Below are 26,076 nucleotides of genomic sequence, written 5' to 3'. Positions count from 1 at the left end.
ACAACTCTGTGGGCCGAAGGGCCTGTACTATGCTACACACATAAAAGTTGCTGGTGAACTCAGCAGGCCAGGCAGCATCTCTAGGAAGAGGTGCAGTCGACATTTCAGGCCGAGACCCTTCGTCAGGACTAACTGAAGGAAGAGTGAGTAAGGGATTTGAAAGTTGGAGGGGGAGGGGGAGGGGGAGATCCAAAATGATAGGAGAAGACAGGAGGGGGAGGGATGGAGCCAAGAGCTGGACAGGTGATAGGCAAAAGGGGATACAAGAGGATCATGGGAGAGGAGGTCCAGGAAGAAAGACGGTGGGGGGGGTGGAGATCCAGAGGATGGGCAAGGAGTATATTCAGAGGGACAGAGGGAGAAAAAGGAGAGTGAGAGAAAGAATGTGTGTATAAAAATAAGTAACAGATGGGGTACGAGGGGGAGGTGGGGCATTAGTGGAAGTTAAAGAAGTCGATGTTCATGCCATCAGGTTGGAGATACCCAGACGGAATATAAGGTGTTGTTCCTCCAACCTGAGTGTGGCTTCATCCTTACAGTAGAGAAGGCCGTGGATAGACATGTCAGAATGGGAATGGGATGTGGAATTAAAATGTGTGGCCACTGGGAGATCCTGCTTTCTCTGGCGGACAGAGCGTAGGTGTTCAGCAAAGCGGTCTCCCAGTCTGCGTCGGGTCTCACCAATATATAAAAGAGAAGAGGAATAGTCCAGATAGCTGTGAGAGTCAGTAACATCTTTCCCTCCCCCCACCTCTGCATTCCTCAGGGATCGCTCCCTACGCGACTCCCTTGTCCATTCGTCCCCCCCCCCATCCCTCCCCACTGATCTCCCTCCTGGCACTTATCAGTGTAAGCGGAACAAGTGCTACACATGCCCTTACACTTCCTCCCTTACCACCATTCAGGGCCCCAAACAGTTCTTCCAGGTGAGGCAACACTTCACCTGTGAGTCGGCTGGGGTGATCTACTGCGTCTGGTGCTCCCGATGTGGCCTTTTATATATTGGTGAGACCCGACGCAGACTGGGAGACCGCTTTGCTGAACACCTACGCTCTGTCCGCCAGAGAAAGCAGGATCTCCCAGTGGCCACACATTTTAATTCCACATCCCATTCCCATTCTGACATGTCTATCCACGGCCTCCTCTACTGTAAAGATGAAGCCACACTCAGGTTGAAGGAACAACACCTTATATTCCGTCTGGGTCGCCTCCAACCTGATGGCATGAACATCGACTTCTCTAACTTCTGCTAATGCCCCACCTCCCCCTTGTACCCCATCTGTTACTTATTTTTATACACACATTCTTTCTCTCACTCTCCTTTTTCTCCCTCTGTCCCTCTGAATATACTCCTTGCTCATCCTCTGGGTCACCCCCCCCCCGTCTTTCTTCCCGGACCTCCTGTCCCATGATCCTCTCGTATCCCTTTTGCCAATCACCTGTCCAGCTCTTGGCTCCATCCCTCCCCCTCCTGTCTTCTCCTATCATTTTGCATCTCCCCCTCCCCCTCCAGCTTTCAAATCCCTTACTCACTCTTCCTTCAGTTAGTCCTGACGAAGGGTCTCGGCCTGAAACGTCGACTGCACCTCTTCCTACAGATGCTGCTTGTCCTGCTGCGTTCACCAGCAACTTTTATGTGTGTTGCTTGAATTTCCAGCATCTGCAGAATTCCTGTTGTTTGGGCCTGTATTATGCTGTAGGTTTTCTACGTTTCTATGTATACATAAGAGAATAGAATAGGCACTGCCCAGTATGTGTGTTTAGTGTATGTATGTATGATTATGCTGAACATATACTCTTGTCCATCAACTCCATTTACACACATACACCTTGAGTCTTGTAATGGTTGCAACTGCGCATTGATTTTTGTGTCCAGCAATCACAGTGGTCCAAGGCATATGAAAAATAAACCCACAATTTCAGGAATAACTTTTTTAAAATCAACAACTGCTGAATATTTATCATCACTGGGTCCTGCACTATTCTACTTAACTTTGCTTCATTAGACTCAGTCACATGAGAAATCGAAAGGTTTCACAATGTACAAAATTAAACCTACTCTACCTAACATGCATAAATAACAGTGGGATTGAAATATAATTATTTATATTTATGTGGGAATATATTGCATGGAATCACCACTTAACTCATTTCCCAATTGCTAACATTGCTTTCTGATGGTTTACAATTGCTTTTACATTATAGTAAATGTTAATTAAATTGACAGGGAATACAGACTTTGACAGAATGGGTTCAAAAAGAAAACAAAGTTAGGTATAAATTCATGATTCTATGTCACATTAAATTTATCTCATTCAGTCAAACTGCAATGCGATAGGATTCTTATTTCCACATTCTGGTTAATGGTGTGATGGATTTTCACTGTCCTAATACAGTTATGACTATTCACTGTCTTGTGATTGTTGCTTATAATGGTAACAATCCTTTGAGATTTGAGAAATGTGTGCAGCTGAGATTAAAGAACCGAATACTCTGAAGAGAAAATCACACAGAAACCCTTGCACTGGAAGGTACTCAATGAATTCTTTGAGCATCAGATCAAGAAGACCTCTTCTAGCACTGGAACGGTTAATGGTATGATAGTCTGCTTCCAAGAGGAGCCTTGGCAGGTGCCTGATCTCAAGATTGATATTCATATGAAGAAGCTTCACGAAGCAAGACAGAGGGTGTGAGGGATATTCGCTATCCTGGTTTTTTCTTTTTTGCCAAGCTCAGCTTTCCATACACACTGCAGCTGACACTTGTAAAGATCAAAGTGTCTGTTTTTGAGTACTTTAACCTTCCAATTAGTATTTTCTGTTTAATTTCCTGACGTGAATGGAAGCCAGTCTTCAGTTGTTCATGTAAAAGGCAAGCAGTAATCAGTTTGAAGTTAAAACAACAGTTTTACAAACACTGTCCATGGAGCAAACTTGCTGGCCCGCTGCATTTGGGCTTATTTTTCAAGAGATGCATTGTAAGACAACGAGTTATTTATTTTGACTTGTATCAAACTAGAGAATGCTGGCTAATTTATTTAGTTCAAGAAAGCTTGCAGACTGAACCGATTGTATCATTTGGTATATCAAATAGCTAATCTATTAATTGTTGGAAGGTTTGTATACTCAAGAGTCAACTTCACAGTATTAATTGTGGAAAGCTGGGATCTCTGTCTCCAGAAACTTTTAGACCATTTGTGTTAAAAACGTATCTGAAAAATAAGATGTGGTGTGTGTGTGTGTGTGTGTGTGTGTGTGTGTGTGTGTGTGTGTGTGTGTGAAGTCACCCTAGTGACATAGAAACAGTTCCAAGCTTTTTAGGAATTGTCTAGGAACTTCAAGAAGAATGACAGAAACACGGGTGAACTAAAATTCATTCCTCTGCCTTCAATTTCTGTGAGGAATTCATGGGTATGTCTTTTTAGCTTACAGGAGATGCACCTGTGCTTTTGAAATCCTTAGTGTTTTAGATATCATTTGTAATTTGGAAATCTTTTATAAGATAGAAATCCTCTAAATTTTAAATGTGTTTTAATAACGTTGTTTGGATTCAGCCATGTATCACTGAAAATAAATTATGTTTTAAACTACTTTGTTAGCTGGAAGTATCTCTTCCTTGTGGGGAGGGGGTGGGCACCACTCAAATATGAGTATTGGCAGCTAAACCCACTGTACAGAATAAACAGGGAAGTGAGCTAGCTTTTGAAGATTGGATGGTTACAATGTAACCTCCCAACAGTGAGGGTACCCATAGTTATTTATATCGGATAAGGCTTAATATCTTTGTGTTTAGAACTTCAAGGTCAGCAACCCAATACCATCACAATGGTGAAAAGCCACATAAATCTCAGATTATGTATCAGTGCTGCTGTGGTAGAAAAGACTAAATAAGTGCAGGAATAACAAAAAGTGGGTAGTACCTCCAGCCCACTGCTGTTTATGGAGCTGTTAAATGGCTTGAACCTGAGTAAGCTGGATGATGAAGGAGAAATATTTTGCTGGATGGAATTAGTTTGAAGATCCCAAGCACGTTACCTTGGGTATGGAGATATTGATGAATAACAGAGGCTGAAAGCCATGATGGCTGTATTTGTGCACAAGAAAGCATCCAGAGAGGGAATGTCTGTGGTGATGATGACTAAGTTTCGAAAGATTGACTAAGACAAATGCAAGGCCTAGAACCCATGGGGATTGAAAGCAAGAGTTGTGATATGAAACAGAATATGCACAAAAGAAAGTAGATGTGAAGCATTAAGAAGAATTTAATTAAGAAATTGCTGTTACTGGGTTTGTGATACCTTGAAATACTTCAGAAACATTTTATTACTTCGGTGATTAATGGGATATCGGTCTGTTAAGTTCTGTAAATTACATCCACAGTTGAGAATTGCCTGTGATATTCATCATTTAGTACAGTTAAAGTAATTCTTTAATACAAGATACATTATAATGACACAGAAGGAGACAGTGCAGCCCGACAGGTCTCTGTCTCTTTCCAGAGGAGCAATAATATTTGTACCATTCCGTAATTTTTAATTGCCTTGCCTCTACCACCTCACTTTGATTCTCTTTGCCATTAGCCTATTCTTAGAGATAAATCACAGTCAACAATTAACCTAACAAGATTTCATTGGAACGTGAGACCCAGAGGAAACTCACAAACTTAAGAGGTTAATAATGTGAATCGAGGCAGCAACGCTAACAGCTGTGCCACCATACCACACACTACTAGAATTTAGTAATCTGCCTGGTTCACATATTTCTGGGTGCTCAAGTTTAATGTCCTCAGCAGTAACACACCCAGGATAATTAAACCTACCTATGTGGATGTGGCATCTGAAATGGCATTTTGTAGGCAAAAATCATCCACACTAAACAATGGCTGTTACTGTTCCAAACAGTATGCCACATAGAGCTTTGTTGGGATATTCATCTGGAAGCTATCATCTCAAGAACTATGGATTTATTTTCTTATCCATGGCTACTTCCATTAAACATATATCACAGAGAATATGAAAATAGAATTCATGCTTTGTTAGTTTTTGACAAGTATTCCAAGTTCAAGAATTTGTTAATTGACACAGTATATAGCATTTGTAATGTCCTCTTGAATGTAGGTTCAACAGAATTTGTCAAACCCACAATACACCCGCGCACTACGGATAAACTGTTACAAATCCTCGACAGAAATTGACAAAATGTGTTAGTACTTTCACAGTTTAGGTTTATTTAGTTATTTTTTGCTCACATAAATTCCATAAGAGCAAATGTTTATTCCATCTCCTAAATATTTTGAGTCGTGATTTGTGAATTCTATAAGGGACATTTCCATTACACGGACCTAGTAACTCGGGTACACAATGTATATGTTATTTTCTTAAAACACTTGGCTCCTGTTAGTGAAGAGAATATACAGTTGTGGACACTAAACTAGAACTTATTTCACGGTACATTAATCACAGATCAATAAAAGTTATGTGTATTGTCCAATCAACTGATAGTTTAGCTGATAATTACCCATTAATTTTAAATATCCACTTATGTTACCAACAGAATTCTTAAGTTGCTTGTCCATATTTAATTTCCCTTCCCTCACTATTAAGAATATTCACCATTAAATATGATAAAGACATTGATACTTTTGACAAATCACCTGGTCAAAAGCACAACAGTAATTCTAATTAACTTACGAGTGTGATACAAGTACAATCCAAAGATGTTATAATTGCCTGTATGATCAGCGTTGTATATAAGCCTTCCACTGCCCTCCCCTGCATCCCTGTGTTAAACAAATGTAAGTTTGGTTTGTGTACTCAACCCTTTACCATCAAATGTCAATCTTAATTGGGACTGTCCTTTATAATTCCACTTAGTTGTATAAAAAATCTTTGTAGCGGGCAGAGGCTGGTTTCACCTCATTAATTTGATCACCCTTGAACTGATGTTGCTATGGGAGAAGATCTAATTTATTATTCAGTCATAATGCCAGTCAGTTCTCTAAACTAAGAGCTTTTGATTAGCTACTTATGAAACTCAGTAATCTGTACACTATGACCTAACTTCATGCTTAAAGATGTTTTTTTTTTCTTCAGTTTTTAGGTCACTTAACTTGGGTATTGTGTTCTTTAAATCCAGCAAGCAGAGCTGAAATACTGCAGCTTTTGGACACAGCAAGGGTAAGGGATGATTACCAGAGAATTACATAAATTAAATAAATATTAATTATGCACAATTGTATGTCAGACCCAGCAATGTCTCATAAACTGCAAAATGACCAAGTAAATTGTACTTGTCATGTTACTTAATAGATTAGTACTTACCAAGATAGTGGGACCTGCAAGAGGACCACAACCTTGTTCCGGTTTGGAGGCTTGCATGCCTCAGTGATCCGGAGAACCCTGTTGGCTGGAGTCAGGGCTTTATGCTTTAACTCTTGATAGGGTCTTCTATGCCAAACAGATCTAAGGGTAGAAGCTAGACTAAGAGTGGTCCACCAGTCCTCCAGGTTCAGGGGTTTAGCTCAGGGTTAACAACTCTGACTGATGAAACGAAGTTGTTACAGAAACAGCAATGAAGAATCCTTCTACATCTGAGTGTGCTGGTATTCCTGAGTCTCCATCTAAGGTCTGCATGACTAACAGCAGTGAAAACCGAGGAAGCTACTGACACGATGAAGGAAGCGCTAAACACCACCAGAGATAGAGGACTTTCATTGCTACCCTAAGCACCAGCGGCATAACGAGCAGTAAGATAGTAGAATTCCTAACCTCTTTTTCAAATAGATCCTTAAAAGACCTGAAGGTCTTGTCTAAGAGAGCAGACAAGTCATTGACTTCAGCATCTCACAAAAGGTATGATTTCAAGATAATGAGGTATTGTATTGGAGTGTCAGCCAAGATTATAGTTCAAATTATTGAATACTCGTAATTTACTAAGAACTGGTGCCAGGCAAGTAAATTGTATAATTAGATGTTCATGTTTGTATTTTAATAAGCAGTAAGATTTTAAATAGAAATGATTCAAAAATTATAATGTTCCTGTATCTTGATGATGCAATTAATGGAAGAAAGCCAGATCATATCAGTGGATTTAGATTAATTTCAAGATTCAACGTGTCTAATGTTCACCAGTTAATTTTGATTTGGAAGAGGAGTCCTTTTGGAGGTATGCATAATTTGATATATACTTTTCCAAAGAAAAATACAGTTCATTTCATTATTTCAAAAATAAATACCTAATACTAGAATGTTAGTAATGTAAGGTTGACCACCGGTTTTCTGGAAACCGATAGTCTGGCCTATGTGTGTAGCACACGCAGCGCCATCTGTGATGAGACTCATTTTGACCAAAGCACTCTATTTTTATTATTTGCATTGCACTCGTTGGTGCTCGCCCCAATATCTTGTGCTTATTTTTGCTTATTTTATGTAAATTTAACCCTAGCTATGGCTTCTAAGATAAGTGCAAGTACTAACGGTGGAGTCAAATGTAAATGTTTCAAGAGAAGGTTGAAATGTTGAAAAAACTGGACCAAGATGTTTCTGTGTGTAATCTGTGTGACTTATATGGCATTGGTTCATCAACTGTGTATGATATAAAGCACCAAAGAGAGAAAAAATTTGCAATTCTATCCAAGCAGTGATTCGCTAAAGTCTGAGTATTAGAAAAACTGGAAGTTGGTAAGAGCGCTGATCATGATCAAGTGATGATTGAATGGTTTCACCAGCATCAGAGCGATGGAGTTGACTTGTCAGGCAGTATGATAATGAACCAAGCTAAGTTGTTCCATAAGGAACTTAAATTAGAACGTGGGTGCAACTATAGTGAAGGATGGCTTCAAAGGTTTAAGAAGCACTGTGGAATTTCCATGTATAAAGTGTGTGGAGAAAAATGGTTTGCAAACCATGAAGGAGCTACCGAGTACATGGACAGGTTTTCAAAGCTCATAGTTGATGAAAACTTCATTCCTGAGCAGGTGTACAACGGAGATGAAACTGCATTATACTGGTGATGCATACCGAGGAAAACATTAGCAACAGAAAACAAAGAAGATCCCATGGGGTTCAAACAACCTATGGACAGAGTTACACACATAAAAGTTGCTGGTGAACGCAGCAGGCCAGGCAGCATCTGTAGGAAGAGGTGCAGTCGACGTTTCAGGCCGAGACCCTTCGTCAGGACAGAGTTATCATTTTAAGGTGCTCTAATGCAGCAGATACTCACAGATGTAAACTACTGGTGATTGGAAAAACTAAATGCCCTAAGGCCTTGAAAGGTGTTAAAATTTACCCAGTAACATACCGTGCAAATAAAAATGTCATAATTGCCACCGATATTATGTCAGAATGATTTGAAAAATATTTTGTGCTATCGTAAAATTGCAAAATTCTTTTCATTTTGGATAACTATTCAGTTCACCCCAACGCTGATCTCCTGTGTAAGAATAATGTTTTTACGGTGTATTTACCACCAAACTGTACATCACTTATCCAACCCCAAGACCAAGGAATACTGCGCTCTCTAAAGGCCAAGTATTGCTCACTTTTCATGAAATGTCTGTTAGATGAGGTGAAATCTGGCAATTCTGTATAGACATTTATTAAAGAAGTTAACACGAAGGACTTTCTTTGGTTCACTGCTTGAGGATGGGAGAAGGTAGAACCTTCAGCACTAAAGAATGGCTGGCATAAGTTGTGGCCTGCCTTGATGTTTGATAATGTGCCTGAAGAAAAGTTTGACAATGATTTTACAGGATTTCATGTATCAAAGGAGAAAGCAGTTGTTCATGATTTGCTTACGTATGCAAAAAGTGTTACAGGACCTGAATTCAAAGATATAGCAAGCAGTCTTAATGAAGAAAATCTACACGAGTGGATGATTGTTGATGATGAATCACCTGTTGTGCATGACCTTACGGACTCGAAAATGACAGATAGTGATCTGAATGCTGATTAAAAACACTGCAACTGATGAAGATGGCAGAGATGATAATGAAACAGATGAAACTGAAAGATTTACTATTGACAAGTTAATTGAGTTGTTGGGTAACTTCATCAAAGGGATAGAGAAACGTACCCTCGTGATGGAATAAAAGCTAATGAACTTTTACTTGATGCAAGAAAAATTGCACAGGGAGAGATAAAAATACACGAAACAGCTTCGCCTGGATGAAGTGTTTAAAAAGATAACTGAGAAGCATTATTCTTTGTAAGCACAGTTATTAATAAATTTACATTTAATTTGTGTTTAATTAATAATCCTTTTCAAGCTTCTACAGTCTATTTTTACCATTATTATTGCATGGCCTCTTTTAATCCAGAAAAAAATGTTAATCTGGCAAAGCTCAGGAACCAAGGGAGCCCAAAATCGTTAGTCAAACTGTAATATACAGAAATTGCTCATATTTGTTTCAAATTTAATTCTATCAGTTCTGTTTTACAAAACCGTTTACTCATCAACTCAAAGTAGTTTGTCTTTAGTTGTAAAGAGGGTTTATGAAAAAGTGTATACAACAAGAGGATGAAAATTATTAAGAATAATTGAAATATTCAGAATCCTTTTTACAGCAACAAAAACAACTGCCTTTGCAAACAACTGCAGAACAGGACACTATTTTGAGTTTGTCTGCACGCTGTCTCCTCTTGACCTGGAGGGATAATGAAGAACTGATCCTGAGAATCCCAACCCATGAGATTGCTGCTGTATCTTATGTCAGGGATGATGCATTGCATCTACTCATTCTCAAAACAGGTATGTTTATTCATTTAAATATATTCAGTGTGAGAATTCTAACTCATTCAGCTTTACACAATAACAAAGCTGAGATAATCCTAGAAAATTTTCAAATATTGGTGTCAGGTACGCCTACTGAAGTTCAGAAGTTTTGCATGCCTGAAGTGATTAATTTCATGGTCAGAATCTTTCTCCTCACAAAAGATTGGTGTTATCATAGTTTAGTCAGCAATTTTTAAGTCCTAAGGAAAGGATTATTCACCATGTGAAATTAACTCAGACTCATTGCTGATGGGAAGAATGGCCTCCATCTTAATGATCCTATGACTCAAAGAATTTTGGCAATTGAAATTCAAGTATCAACATACAAATTTGCCAGTAGGTGCCAACAGGATGATAATCTGAGAATAATATGCCATTCTGAGGCAATTAGACTGGTCTTCTCTGAAGATGCAGCTGAGGGCCAACATTGGAGCCAAAATCTACTCAGCATTTTGATGGGGTTTTCTCAACCCACCATCCATATTGTCATTATATTGGATCCCCAAAATGAAAAATTTTCCATACCACAAGACGTTCTTCTGATTTAAAATGTTAACTCTCTTTACCTTTCCGCAGATGCTGGCTGATGTGCTAAGTGTTTCCAGCATTTTCTGTTTTTATTTCAGAATTCCAGCATCTGCCGTGTGCTTGATTTTCATTAACAGTGTTCCCCTTGATTCCTAATTTGCTTTGAAAGTCTTGCATCTAGTAAGTATTTGTAACATCCAAACTTCCATACCTCCAAAGCCTAGTGATTGGACAAAAAGGAATTGTTAACAAGCAAAAACATTTATCTGCTAGATCTCTATATCAACATTCAAATTAGTTTCTTCCTTATAAAGTTAAATTGTGTTGTGTAAATTTAAATATGATAATTAATTTGGTCTGGACCATGTAGACATGCCTTCAGTTAATTTGGATGTTTAATTTAGATTAAGTTTTTTTTGTACTAATATTTATGAAGCATGCTGAACCACATGTAATATGAAACTTAAAATCTAGCATTTCAGTTCAAATCACTCACAATACCATCCGTCCAATTCAAATCACATTATTTAATCATTTACTTTGCACTCTGGTACTTGATATCTGAGTGTGAAATTAACTTGCTGGAAGAAGCTTTAAATGTCCCCTGCAGCTGCGCTAAATAAAACAAATGACTGCAAGATGTTCCATGGATGTAACCATTCTCAAGGTTAAAATGACATTAATAAATTACTTGAGCTTTTCTATAATATTTGGTGACACTATCTCAATACCTTGTTGTGGAACTATTGAGCAATACACACAACCAAGCTTTTATCTTTTCCAATGAATACTAAAAACAAATTACTTCTCAAGTATTCTTCAATTTGATCCACCAGGTTTTCTTTGGAAATTGCATTTGAGCTTTGTCAACCCTTTAATGTTTACATATTATGAAAATGTCCATAATTTAGACTTAGTTACATGAATGTTATAATTATGTATCTCCTGCTAGGTCTTGGAGTGGCTGCTGTTGCTGCTAGTGGCAGTCTGGAGCGGAGACAAACAACTGGAGCTCTGCTTGATACACAGGAAGCTGTGCCCAGTTCAGAAACATACTGCAACCTTGTGATACTTGCAGTGGACAGCAGAGTGAGCACTTCTTGTCACACCAGTAATGACGAGTTTTGTCAGCACTTTCAGCAGATGTACTCTGAGATTAATCATCTCTATTTGTGTTTTTTTTATTATTCAGGATTCAGCTGAAGAATATTGTGCTCTAATCTGTCAAGTGTTTCGTATCATTTATGGAGATCAGACAATAGACTGCGTCGATCGTGCTGGAAACAATTATACCTCAACACCAGATAGACGGTGGTTAATGGAGAGAAGTATGTTTCAGGTTGAAAGTGCAAAAACATTCATAAAAAATAGAGGCTCATATATGCCTATCGGTACCTTACATCTGAATTGCTATTTGATTAAAATCTCTATTGTTACTTTAATGCTGATATTTTTCCTCAGCACCTATTTCCTGCCCTTATTCCCTTTTCTTTTATTTGATTAATTTCTAAAAATCTATTCATCTCTATCTTGAGTATTCTCCATGGCTGTGCTAATACAGTCTCTTGAAAATATCCACCACCTTTTGCCCAAGAATATACTTCTCATCTAGGTCCTAAATCTAGGTTAACTAACATCCTTATCTGAGATTGTGACTCCTGATTCTTGACATGCTAGACTGTATAAACATTATATTAGATTAGATTCAATTTTATTGTCATTGTGCCGAGTACAGATACAAAGCCAATGAAATGCAGTTAGCATCTAACCAGAAATGCAAAGAATAGTGTTATTTACAAAATAACTGCGAATAAAAAGTAAGTGCTACAGCACACAAATATAAAAACACTGAGACAGTACAATATGGGTGCAATACTGCTTAGCGCTGTGATGTGAGGTTCAGCAGGGTCACAGCCTCAGGGAAGAAACTCTTACTGTGCCTGCTGGTGTGGGAGCGGAGGCTCCTGTAGTGCTTACCGGATGGGAGGAGAGTAAAAATTCCATGGTTAGGGTGAGATGCATCCTTGATCTCCCTCCCAGCACTTATCCTTGTACCATTCATTCCCCCACCCCATCCCTTCCCACCGATCTCCCTCCCGGCACTTATCCTTGTAAGCAGAACAAGTACCACACATGCCCTTACACTTCCTCCATCACCACCATTCAGGGCCCCAGACAGTCCTTCCAGGTGAGGCGACACTCCACCTGTGAGTTGGCTGGGGTGATATACTGTACTGCGTCCGGTGCTCCCAATGCAGCCTTCTATATATTGGCGAGACCCGACGCAGGCTGGGAGACCGCATTGCTGAACACCTACGCTCTGTCCGCCAGAGAAAGCAGGATCTCCCAGTGGCCACACATTTTAATTCCACGTCCCATTCCCATTTTGATATGTCTATCCACAGCCTCCTCTACTGTCAAGATGAAGCCACACTCAGGTTGGAGGAACAACACCTTGTATTCCATCTGGGTAGCCTCCAATCTGATGGCATGAACATTGACTTCTCTAACTTCCATTAATGCCCCACCTTTCCTTCGTATCCCATCCGCTATTTATTTATCTATTTATTCATTCTTTCCCTCCCTTTTTTCCTCTTTTTTTCCTCCCTCTGTCCCTCCCACTATAACTCCTTGCCCATCCTCTGGGTTTCCCCCCCCACCCTCCACCTTTCTTTCTCCCTAGGCCTCCTGTCCCATGATCCCCTCCTTTCTCCAGCCTGGTAGCCTTTTTGCCAATCAACTTTCCAGCTCTTAGCTCCATCCCTCCCCCTCCTGTCTTCTCCTATCACTTCGGATCTCCCCCTCCCCCTCTCACTTTCAAATCTCTTACTATCTCTTCTTTCAGTTAGTCCTGACGAAGGGTCTCAGCCCAAAACCTCGACTGTACTTCTTCCGATAGATGTTGCCTGGCCTGTTGCATTCACCAGCATTTTTTGTGTGTGTTGCTTGAATTTCCAGCATCTGCAGATTTCCTCATGTTTGCGTCCTTGATAATGCTTTTCGTCCTGCCCAGGCAGCGTTTATGGTAGATGTTCTCAGTGGTGGGCAATTGGGTGCTGATAATCCGCTGGGCAGTTTTCACCACACCCTGGAGTGCTTTGCGGTCTGATACAGGACAATTGCCATACCACACTGAGATGCAGTTGGTGAGTATGCTCTCAATGGTACAGTGGTAAAAGTCCGTCAGTATCCTGGAACATCATCCCTCCCTTGAGCTTATTAAACCATATAAGAAGTTAGTATGTTTCAATGATGTCTTTTGAATGCAAGAAAGTATAAACTCAATCCAATTAAATCCATCTCACAGGAAGAGCTCTCCATCTCAGAAATCAGTCTGGCAAATCTCAACTCCATCACAAGTAAATACTTTCTGAGATACAGAGACCAGACCTATACATAATTTTCCAGGTGGGGTGTCACCATGCCCTGATAAAACTTATATTGCTATTAACGGCTTGTATCAAGTTTCCCCAGTCCTGTTGACTGCACATCTGACAACAATCATAGCGCTTGCAATACTACCATCAGAGGAAAACCAGTAATGACAATTTCTAGTGCATTCATAGAAATGGAAACTGCATGATTAGATCTATAGCTTGTGGGTTGCTTGTTTCTGATTGAGTACCTCCAGAAATCCTAGCCTAACCACATGGTCTTAAGTGTAACTTCTACATTATTGATCACAACTCTAGTGCATGCCAAGCATATGCACACAAACACCCAAGGGGGCATCTACAGAGAGAAACAAAATTACATCAGCAACCGAATCACCAGAAGACGTACATTTATTCCTGTGTTACTATTGCCATGGAAACAGAATACCATGGCATCCCCAATCTTAAAACAATCCCTAATGCTAAAGTATCCTGCAAGCCTGAAGCAACCCCAAATTTTAATATAACTACCATAGCTAAGGGAGCCTGCAATCCTAAAGCTCCCCGTTAATTAAACAATGCCCATCACCAAACTATCTACCCTAAATAACAGAAAATGTCTTCAATATTCAATCTTAAAATGAACCACCAATGCAAAAACAATTCTTAACCCCAAAACAAACTTTAATGCATAATTCTCTAAAATAACACATAACCCTTAATATTCATCTGAAAATGGCCTAGAGCACGAACTTTCAGATAAACATCTGTCAGGAATCTGGCTCATGTGCTAAATCTAAATCTAAATATAAATCTAACTCCAGCATAACCTTATGGTAATTGTAACTGGCCAAAAACCAATAGAAACAGTGTGGGGAAAAATACAAAGGACAAGAGAAAATGTAAACATCATAAACGTAATTATTCTGCTGGTTTCAAACTTGAACCTTAACTTTCTCTCTGACCGTGACCTTTGACCAATTTACACCCAATCCCAAAAATGATAACCTGACTCTTGACTACTTTACACCAATCTTAAAATTAATATTCTTGATTCTGACAAATAGTCAAAATAATGGTACTAAACATCTTTTTCTTTCTTTCAGCAAGCAGTATCCCTAGTGATTAGATTATACGATGTTATCAGTTATAAATTTCATGTAACTGAATATAAAGCACTGGAATTCCTGAGAGATGTTATATAAAAGTAAAATTGGTCTGTGATTGTAAGCAAATAGGAATAGACAACTTGCCTTCAGTGTTACCTAAACTTAAGAGCCTGGGTTACAAAGAGAGGGTGCATGGTTTCCAATTTTATGTAGGAGATTGAGGGGTGATCTGATAGAGGTACATAAGGTCATGACAAACATAGGATGAATGCACATCGTCTTGTACTCAGAGAGGAGGTACCAAACATGAGGGCATTGGTTTATCTTGAAAGGTGAGAGATTTAAAAGGGAACATCAGGGGCAACTTGTTCACATAAAGGATGGTGCATTTTTTTTTTTTGTTTTTGGAGAGACAGTGTGGAATAGGCCCTTCCAGCCCTTCAAGCCAATCAATCCCCTGATTTTTAATCCTAGCCTAATCACAGGACAATTTATAATGACCAATTATCTACCAACTGGTACATCTTTGGACAGTGGGAAGAAGCTGGAGCACCTGGAGGAAACCTACACAGTCATGGGGAGAATGGACAACAATTCCCAGCGGTGCAAGCTGAAGCTGGGTTGCCTGTACCGTAAAGCATTGTGCTATCTACTACGCTACCATGCCAACCTATTTCTGGCAGCTTGTTTGTAATGGCCTTCTAGAAATAGTGGTTGGGGCAGGAATATTAGCAATGTTTGAAAGCCGTCTGGGTAAGTAGATGGATAGGTCAGCTTTAGTTGGCTTTAGGCCAAAGGCAGATATGTGTGACTAACTCACTAGTTCACACAGTTGGCATGGTTGGGCAGGACAAAAGGTCTTTTCATGCCATATGACTCAATGATTATTGTGACTTGCATCTATGGAGATGAAGTGCTTTGAGAGTTTGGTCATGGCTACAATGAACTCTTGCCTCAACAGGGACCTGGACCCACTGCAATTTGCCTATTGCCACAATAGGTCTACAGCAGATGCAATCTTAATGGCTCTTCATATGGCCTTAGATCACCTGGACAACATAAATACCTTTGTCAGGATGCTGTTCTTTGACTACAGCTCAGCACTTAACACCATCATTCTCGCAGTCCTAATCAATAAGCTACAGAACCTGGGCCTCTGTAACTCGCTCTGCAATTGGATCCTCTACTTCCTAACAGGAATCTCTGCGGATTGGTAATAATATCTCCTCCTCGCTGACAATCAACACTGGCTCACCTCAGGGATGTGTGCTTAGCCCACTGCTCTACTCTCTCTATACCCATGACTATATGGTATAGTTCAAATACCATCTATAATTTTGCTGGTGATTTATCCATTGTTGGCAGAATCTCAAATGGAGACCAGAGGGCGTACAGGAATGAGATATACCAGCTAGTTGAGTGGTGTTGCAGCATAATCTTGCATTCAATGTCATTAAAACCAAAGAACTGATTGTGGATTTCAGAAAGGGTAGAATGAGAGAACATGAACCAATCCTAACAGAGGGATCAAAAGTGGAAAGAGTGAGTAATTTCAAGTTCCTGGGTGTCAAGATCTCTGAGGATCTAACCTGGTCCCAACATACCGATGCAGCTATAAAGAAGGCAAGACAGTGGCTATATTTCATTAATAGTTTGAGGAGATTTGCTTTGCCACCTGAAACACTCAGAACCTTCTACGGATTTACAGTGGAGAGCATTCTGACAGATTGCATCATTGTCTACTATGGGGGGGAGGTAGGTACTGCACAGAATCAAAAGAAGCTACAGAAAGTTGTAAATCAAGCCAGCTTCATCTTAGATACTAGCCTCCATAGTATGCAAGATATCCTCAGAAAAGCAGCATTCATCATTAAGGGCCCCATCACCCAGGACAGGCCCTCTTCTCACTGTTACATAGAACATAGAACATAGAATAGTTCAGCACAGTACAGGCCCTTTGGCCCACAATGTTGTGCCGACCCTCAAACCCTGCCTCCCATATAAGCACCCACCTTAGATTCCTCCATATACCTGTCTAGTAGTCTCTTAAACTTCACTAGTGTATCTGCCTCCACCACTGACTCAGGCAGTGCATTCCACGCACCAACCACTCTCTGAGTAAAAAACCTTCCTCTGATATCCCCCTTGAACTTCCTACCCCTACCTTAAAGCCATGTCCTCTTGTATTGAGCAGTGGTGCCCTGGGGAAGAGGCACTGGCTATCCACTCTATCTATTCCTCTTATTATCTTGTACACCTCTATCATTTCTCCTCTCATCCTCCTTCTCTCCAAAGAGTAAAGCCCTAGCTCCCTTAATCTCTGATCATAATGCATACTTTCTAAACCAGGCAGCATCCTGGTAAATCTCCTCTGTACCCTTTCCAATGCTTCCACATCCTTCCTATAGTGAGGTGACCAGAACTGGACACAGTACTCCAAGTGTGGCCTAACCAGAGTTTTATAGAGCTGCATCATTACATCGCGACTCTTAAACCCTATCCCTCGACTTATGAAAGTTAACACCCCATAAGCTTTCTTAACTACCCTATCCACCTGTGAGGCAACTTTCAGGGATCTGTGGACATGTACCCCCAAATCCCTCTGCTTCTCCACACTACGAAGTATCCTGCCATTTACTTTGTACTCTGCCTTGGAGTTCGTTCATCCGAAGTGTACCACCTCACGCTTCTCTGGGTTGAACTCCATCTGCCACTTCTCAGCCCACTTTTGCATCCTATCAATGTCTCTCTGCAATCTTTGACAATCCTCTACACTATCTACAACAGCACCAACCTTTGTGTTGTCTGCAAACTTGCCAACCCACCCTTCTACCCCCACATCCAGGTTGTTAATAAAAATCATGAAAAGTAGAGTTCCCAGAACAGATCCTTGTGGGACACCACTAGTCACAATCCTCCAATATGAATGTACTCCCTCCACCACCACCCTCTGCCTTCTGCAGGCAAGCCAATTCTGAATCCACCTGGCCAAACTTCCCTGGATCCCATGCCATCTAACTTTCTGAATAAGCCTACCATGTGGAACCTTGTCAAATGCCTTACTAAAATCCATATAGATCACATCCACTGCACTACCCTCATCTATATGCCTGGTCACCTCCTCAAAGAACTCTATCAGGCTTGTTAGACACGATCTGCCCTTCACAAAGCCATGCTGACTGTCCCTGATCAGACCATGATTCTCTAAATGCCTATAGATCCTATCTATAAGAATCTTTTCCAACAGCTTTCCCACCACAGACGTAAGGCTCACTGGTCTATAATTACCTGGACTAACCCTACTACCGTTTTTGAACAAGGGAACAACATTCGCCTCCCTCCAATCCTCCGGTACCATTCCCGTGGACAACAAGGACATAAAGATCCTAGCCAGAGGCTCAGCAATCTCTTCTCTCGCCTCGTGGAGCAGCCTGGGGAATATTCCGTCAGGCCCCGGGGACTTATCTGTCCTAATGTATTTTAACAACTCCAACACCTCCTCTCCCTTAATATCAGCATGCTCCAGAACATCAACCTCACTCATATTGTCCTCACCATCAAGTTCCCTCTCATTGGTGAATACCGAAGAGAAGTATTCATTGAGGACCTCGTTCACTTCCACAGCCTCCAGGCACATCTTCCCACCTTTATCTCTAATCGGTCCTACCTTCACTCCTGTCATCCTTTTTTTCTTCACATAATTGGAGAATGCCTTTAGGTTTTCCTTTACCCTACTCGCCAAGGTCTTTTCATGCCCCCTTCTTGCTCTTCTCAGCCCCTTCTTAAGCTCCTTTCTTGCTTCCCTATATTCCTCAATAGATCCATCTGATCCTTGCTTCCTAAACCTCATGTATGCTGCCTTCTTCCTCCTGACTAGATTTTCCACCTCACTTGTCACCCATGGTTCCTTCACCCTACCATTCTTTATCTTCCTCACCGGGACAAATTTATCCCTTGCATCCTGCAAGAGCTCTCTAAACATCGACCACATGTCCATAGTACATTTCCCCCAAAAACATCATCCCAATTCACACCCGCAAGTTCTAGCCTTATAGCCTCATAATTTGCCTTTCCCCAATTAAAAATTTTCCTGTCCTCTTTGATTCTATTCTTTTCCATGATAATTATAAAGGCCAGGGAGCAGTGGTCACTGCCCCCCAGATGCTCACCCACTGAGAGATCTGTGACCTGACCCAGTTCATTACCTAGTACTAGATCTAGTATGGCATTCCCCCTGGTCGGCCTGTACACATACTGTGACAGGAATCCATCCTGGACACACTTAACAAATTCTGCCCCATCTAAACCCTTGGAACTAATCAGGTGCCAATCAATATTAGGGATGTTAAAGTCACCCATGATAACAACCCTGTTATTTTTGCATCATTCCGAAATCTGCCTCCCAATCTGCTCCTCTGTATCTCTGCTGCTACCAGGGGACCTATAGAATACCCCCAGTAGAGTAACTACTCCCTTCCTGTTCCTGACTTCCACCCATATTGACTCAAAAGAGGATCCTGCTACGTTACCCACCCTTTCTGTAGCTGTAATACCATCAGGAAGTAGCTACAGAATCCTGAAGACGCACACTCAGCAATTCAGGAACAGTTTCTTCCCCTCCCATCCAATTCTTAAATGGACACTGAACCCATGATTACTACCTCACTTTTTTATTATTTGTTTTTATACTATTTTTAATTTAACTATTTAATATACGTATATATACTTACTGTAATTGATTAACTTTATTTTTTCTATATTATCATGTATTGCATTGTACTGCTGCCACTAAGTTAACAGATTTCATGACATTTGCTGGTGATACTAAACCTGATTCTGATTGTGAATTCATACCCCGATAGCTGGTGTTCCCATTATCTGCAATCTGCAGCATATTTCACCTGCTGACTGACTTGTGCCCAAATGACTGTCAGCAGTTTTTCAAAGCGTAAAGATGGTTTGTTGAGATAGTTCTCTATGAATTCACTTGCAGGTACAGTGCTGTGCAAAAGTCTTGGGCACATATAGCATGCCTAAGACATTTGCACAGTACTGTAGTAGTTTTATGTATTGCTGCACAAAAAAAACAAATTTCATGACATATATGAGTGATGACGCACCCAATTCTGATACACGTCTCTATTGTGGACTGAGAGTGGGAAGTGGCAGGGTGAGAGGGATTTCATGGTTGGGAAAGTGGAATGGAGAGGGGAGGGAATGGGAAGCACCAGAGGGACATTCTGTAATGATCAATTAGCCAATTGTTTGGAATCAAATGAACTTGCCTGGTATCTCAGAGCTGGGTGTGTCTGCACCCGTGCCACACCCCACCCTGGCACTCCTTCTCTGCCAACGGTCTCACACCTGTCCTGCAGCACTCCACTCTCACCATTGCCAACATATTTTGCTCCTGCCAGATTTAGAAACTCTCTCTCTGTTCCACGTTGACAAATAGAGTGTTGTGCAAAACTCTATATGTGCCTAAAACATTTGCACAGTACTGTATGTTTTCTGGCTGGTCTACACCTTCCCTGTCATTTATTGTTATAACGTTATATAGAATATGCTACATTTCAAAGTTGACCCTTCTGTGATATAATACTCACTCATAGTCCAGTCAGCTGTAAGAGTCTCCTAATGATTTATGCCAATGCTACCACAGCTTCATTCAATGCACTTTTAATCATTTCCTCTGCTTATCATGCTATATTTGAATTCATTGTCTAAACTACTTCTGGCAAAAATCTGCTATAACCCATCCTGATAGTTTGCTTCTTCAAGCATAGTTGCATCTTAATTAGCATTGAACTGGTGCTGGTCTGTCTTCAGTAAGTACCTCAAAATGACTTCTGTCAGAGCCTTGTCCAATGCTATTGGATTTTGCATCATTCAGAAACCGTACAGGACCTCTGTGGAAACCTTACAGATTAAATGCCAAAAGCCTTTTGCATTAGATAGAGTACCAAAAAGATATTTTATTATTGAAAGAATTTATACTCATCCTACAGCAAAGTCTGATGCGGAAAAGCTTATCAAAAGTCATACCTCACATTACAAAAGTACATTCACAATCACATGTACTACATTGCTTCCTTAAAAATACCATGCAAGTCATCATTATGTGCATCTATCCACAGTAACAACTCAATAACAAGCAATTAAACACAAAGTTAAAGGCTTACATATCAATACATAGTTATCAACTATAAATTTTGTCAGTCTATGTGTTTTCATAATCTGAGATCACATCTGCAAGGTCGTCATCATCAACCCTTCACTCTGCTGGAACGCGGCATCCATTGTGTGTTGCTTACTCGATTTTAGGGTCTATGGTGCCTTTATTCCACTTTAATGATTAGATTATAAAAGTAATAGTGTAATTTGAGTACAGGATAACCTACCCATTTTACTGATCATCAGCTACTTGCAATGTGAACTGACATCTGCATTCATCTTTAGAAACAGAATCAGATTTAATATCACCAGCATATGTTGTGAAATTTGTTGTTTTGTGGCAGCAGTATATTGCAACACATAATAAAATCTATAAAATACAGAAAGTATATATCTATATGTAACATGCTGTAAGGTTTCACTGATAATGTAATGGTTTCTCTGTAGCAGCAATGTTTGGGTTATGACCAGAGATAACGGGGTTTGGAACACTGTTGCTCTTTCTTGTGAGTCTGGAAGAGAGATTTTCATGGTCTTTTGCCAGGGAGAGATGAGGAGAGAAGAGATGAATGGAGAGAGTTGGGAGACCACCGGACGGGGTGGCTTGGAGCGAGGATCTGAAGGGCAGCGACAATTGGAGGAGTTTGATGGCAGATGATCGGCTTATCAGTGAGCACCAACATTGCGCATAGACTGTTTAATAAGATTGGGCCCTTTTTTTTCCCCTTTTTTTCCATTTCTTTACTAACCATATAGTCAAAGTAAGAATTATAAAGCCTAATCACTTAATTGCATATTGTGTATTGTTTGTTATTTCGGGGTACTGATTTGTACATCGTGCAACATCCACCCAAACGAGATTTCTTAAGCTTGGCCGGGCCGGGGGCTATCACCCTCTATATTAAGCCACTAGCCGAAGCGAGAGTTACGTATATGTGTGTGTGTATGTATGTGTATATAAAAATATCAAAATTTTCCTCTCTTTTTGTGCTACTTATTAAATGCAAAAAGAAAAATGGAGGAAAAAAATTGAGGTAGTGTTCATGGATTTATTGTCCATTCAGAAATATGATGGCACAGTAAGTGTTCTTCATGGTGATCATTAAGTCACGACTAACAGGATTTCTACTGTTTCCTCATGGCTCCATTAAACCAATGCTCATACCTCATGTTTGCTGGTGTACTCTCATAGTACCATTCACCTTATACAGTATATTTTGCCACATCTTTGTTTCTTCTTTTGCTCTGGTTTTCCTTACAAGTTAGGTGGCTTGAAGGTTACTCATGTTGGCAAGCAACAACTCTTCAGGTTCTCATTCCAAGAACATCTTATTGTGGAGTTGTAACTGGCATTGACCAAGCCCAAGTCTGTCAAAAAGTATCTTTCAATAATTTGGACAATGCCCTGTTCAATGCTATTAGATTCTGTATCATTCAGAAACTTGATATTAATGGGAAAACCTAGCAAACTAAATAGGAAAGCCAGTTTATAATAAGTGAGTTGTGTCTGTAGCATATTTTACAATGCAGTTGACTATAAAAAGTAACATGGAAAAACACATTGGTTCTAGTTGATGTTTTATAGATGACTTTGTACTCACTTACAATAACTGTTGCCTTTTTTTCTTTTGCCATGAGTACAGAACATTCAGGCTCCCTATCAAATGCCGGAAAGTAGCAAAGTGTGAACCATAATCAGAAACCAATTCCTGAGGAGGGGTAAACTAGGCCTCAAACCTTCATCATTACACTTTGTAGAGATGTCAAGACAACATGATCAATGACCTTCAAATCCAAATCAGATTTTGCCTCTCTATGAAGCACTCAGATTATTAAGAAATTTCCATTTCAGGTTCTTGTCCTTGTACCAGACTATGCAGAGGACTTCCTTGAGAATCTCAAAGACATCACCAGTGAAGAGCCCCAGAACAGGCCCGCAGCTTACCAATGGAGTCACACTGAACAACAGCTCATACCTTATCATGCAACATGCAGCATGACTGTCTTCGTGGTTATGAAGGTGCTGTAATGTTTGTGACTTGCAGCACCCTGCAGATTACTTGTCCAGGATCATCATCACTGTATTTATCTTTCTCATCCTTTGGGTCTTAAAAACCAAGGAATTCTCACCACCCTCAACTTCTGTGATTGTATATCATAATGTTATGGACATAAAATGACTGACTCTCTCTGTCTCTCTGTCTCTCTGTCTCTCTGTGTCTCTGTGTCTCTGTCTCTCTGTGTCTCTGTGTCTCTGTCTCTGTGCCCTGCTCCATAATTACGGCCTACCTCACATTCTTGAACATCACCTCCACCATGACCATCCTGCATGTTTCCCAAACATCAAATCAATTCTCTGAGCATGTATTGACCATTCCTGCTGAAACCTCTTTGCACTTGCCAAACTCGTAGCTCTCAATAATCGCTGAAGACTCTGAGTTAATCGTCCTCTTCCACAGAAAGTGGCACTGCTAGGCTCACCAGATATCTCGTACATCTCTATCCCTGCTGCCAGCAACAATATTGCTTTTTTTTTTATTTCCATGTAAGGCTTTATTGTTTTGCTTCATGTCCTCCCTGGGGTCAAGAGAAACTGTTTGCTCACAGGGAGAATTCTAGTCGTTCCATGGATAGCTACAATGGCTGTGACTAGTCCAATTTCTCCAGCTAGTTCACATATCTGCCAAATTCTCTGCTGTTGCCTGTAATGTTACACTTGATTACCTCTCTGTCCACCTCAACCAACAACAACCTATAAATACCTGCAGGAAAATGCCATTTGTGGTGACATATATGTACTTTGGTCATAAGTTTAATTTGACTTTGGGTTAATGCCAAAGAAGTGTCCACAAACAATTGTCACTATAATGTTAACGACAAATATTGGTTTATTATTGCTACATGTACCAAGATACAGCAAAAAGCTTGTCTCGCATGCAGATTTGTCTTATACAGATCAAATTATTCGACAATACATTGATCTACAATAAGGTCAAACAATAATAATGCTACCGAAAAAAGTGCAGTGCAGGTAAATGATAAAGTACAAGGTCATAGCAACGTAGAGTCCATTTTAATCAGACAAGATGTCTGTTCAAGTGCTTGATAACAGTGAGATAGAAGTTGTTCTTGAGCCTGGTGGTATATGATTTCTGGCTTTATGATCTTCTGCCTGGGAATGGGGAGAAGAGAGAATGCCTGAGGTGGGTGGGGTCTTGGGCTATATTTCTTGCTGCCTCAGTGAAGCAGCCAGCATAATCAGAATCCATAGAGGGGAGGTAGATTCCCGTGATGTGCTGAGCTGTGTCCACAACTCTGACATTTCTTGCAGTGATGGGCAGAGCAGTTCCTTTACCAACCTGTTATGCTTTCTAGGTGCATTAATAAAAGTTGTTAATGGGCCATGCTGAATTTTTTTTCCTTCTAAGGAAGTAGAGGCCTTCCCATTCCTGAGAACTGTTAATAACACAACAGTTCCAGCCATAAACCAAGGCCTCAGAGAGCAGAAGACGACGGAAGCCCCACAGCAGTCTGCAAGTCCATCCCATCAGTATCCCAAATGCTCATTTGTATGTATGGGCTGTATACAAGTCAGGCATTTGTAACCTTGGGAAGACCTGGACTGAGCTACCAAAAACTGTCCTTTATTGAAAGTAGTTAATGCCCAGCTGATGGCAATGGATATTTATCAAGAAAATACTGAGCTTGAAAGTATCAAACACAAAATGCTGGAGGAGCCCAGAGGGTCAGGCAGAACCTATGGAGAAGACAATTGATGCTTCAGGCCCAGAGCCTCTGAGTCCTGATGCAAGACCTTGGCCCAAAATATTGACTATTTATTCCTCTCCATAGATACTGCCTTGAGTTGCTGAGTTCCTCCAGTATTTACTGTGTGATGTTCTGAATCTTCAGCATTTGAAGAATCTCTTGTGTTTGAACGTATATTGACATTTGTATTATTTTACAAAAAAAATCTCACATGTCAAATTTTTAAAATATTTTCAGCACTATCCAGACACAGAAAAGATTCATAGTTTATGAGCGTTTCCTTTGAAATTACAAACTTAATAGAATACAGAAAAATAAGATGTTGCTTTTGTTTTTTTTTCCATTATTTTCTCCTTCCATTGCCTAAGCAATAATCAGCTGAGAGTGTCAGATTTCTAGGAATGAATCTTGCTGCAGTGGCTGACATTCTTATTCATGTAGAAGTCCCAGGGTTACGTGCATTCATACGTACTGGGTCCCCAACAGACTCAGTTACATGTGGCACCACACCTGTCACTATGCTGCATCATTGAAATACCTGTGAAGACCCATTGTACTGGAATTCTTTGGGGAATTGTCGCTCAGATCCTACAACTCAGTCCCACAGGTTCTAGAGGTCCATTTACTTCGAATGGAGTTGCTGAGCCAGCAGATTGGAAGCTGAAGGGGAAAGAAAGATAATTTTTTTAAAGAGATTTCACTTTATGCTAATTATTTCCAGGTATTTTGTGTTTTTATTTAACTTTGGATTTTCATTTTCATTCTTTTTAAATTCAGTATTAACTTTTTCACTTTTTAATATCAGCAACTTTGGAAAGCTGTTAAAAATGCTTTCCAGCTTGAATCAGAAACTGTTTTGCCTTCTGTCAAAGTCTTTTGGAGTACTCTACGTGGAGGTCTCCATATCATGCAGTTCCAATGTTTCACTGCCCATATGTTCAAAGTAAATTCATTAACAAAGTACGTATATGTCACCATATCCAACCCTGAGATTCATTGCCTTGTGGGCATACGCAATAAATCCAGTAACCATAATAGGATCAATGAACAATCACACCAATAGGTCGGACAACTGGTGTGCAAAAGCAATAAACTGTGCAAATAATAATACTTTATACATCAATGAGCAATAAATATTGAGAACATGAGATGAAAAATCCTTGAAAGTGAGTCCATAGGTTGTGGGAATAGTTCAGTGATAGAGAAAGAGCCTGTGGGTTGAGAAGTAATAACTGATCCTGAATTTGGTGGTGTGAGTCATGAGGCTCCTGTACCTTGTTCCTGATGGCAGCAGCGAGAAGAGAGGGTGCCCTGGGTGGAGGGAATCTTTAATAACCAATACTGCTTTCC

General features: G+C 40.2%; 1 protein-coding gene across 2 annotated transcripts in view; it reads left to right on the top strand.

The window, feature by feature from the left end:
• ccm2l (CCM2 like scaffold protein) overlaps window positions 1–26,076 on the top strand; it is an 83,173-nt gene that overhangs the window by 35,067 nt on the left and 22,030 nt on the right. For both annotated transcript variants that reach the window (XM_063041331.1, XM_063041330.1), the window contains 4 exons: window positions 6,092–6,175; window positions 9,566–9,749; window positions 11,254–11,390; window positions 11,494–11,629. In XM_063041331.1, the coding sequence (XP_062897401.1) occupies window positions 6,092–6,175; window positions 9,566–9,749; window positions 11,254–11,390; window positions 11,494–11,629 (541 nt within the window). The remainder of the gene's footprint in view (window positions 1–6,091; window positions 6,176–9,565; window positions 9,750–11,253; window positions 11,391–11,493; window positions 11,630–26,076) is intronic.

This window comes from Mobula hypostoma, chromosome 2 (genome assembly GCF_963921235.1).
Source record: "Mobula hypostoma chromosome 2, sMobHyp1.1, whole genome shotgun sequence".
Classification (NCBI taxonomy): Eukaryota; Metazoa; Chordata; class Chondrichthyes; order Myliobatiformes; family Myliobatidae; genus Mobula; species Mobula hypostoma.
Note: the sequence above shows the minus strand (reverse complement) of the source record. Positions and strands in the feature narration are given on the sequence as shown.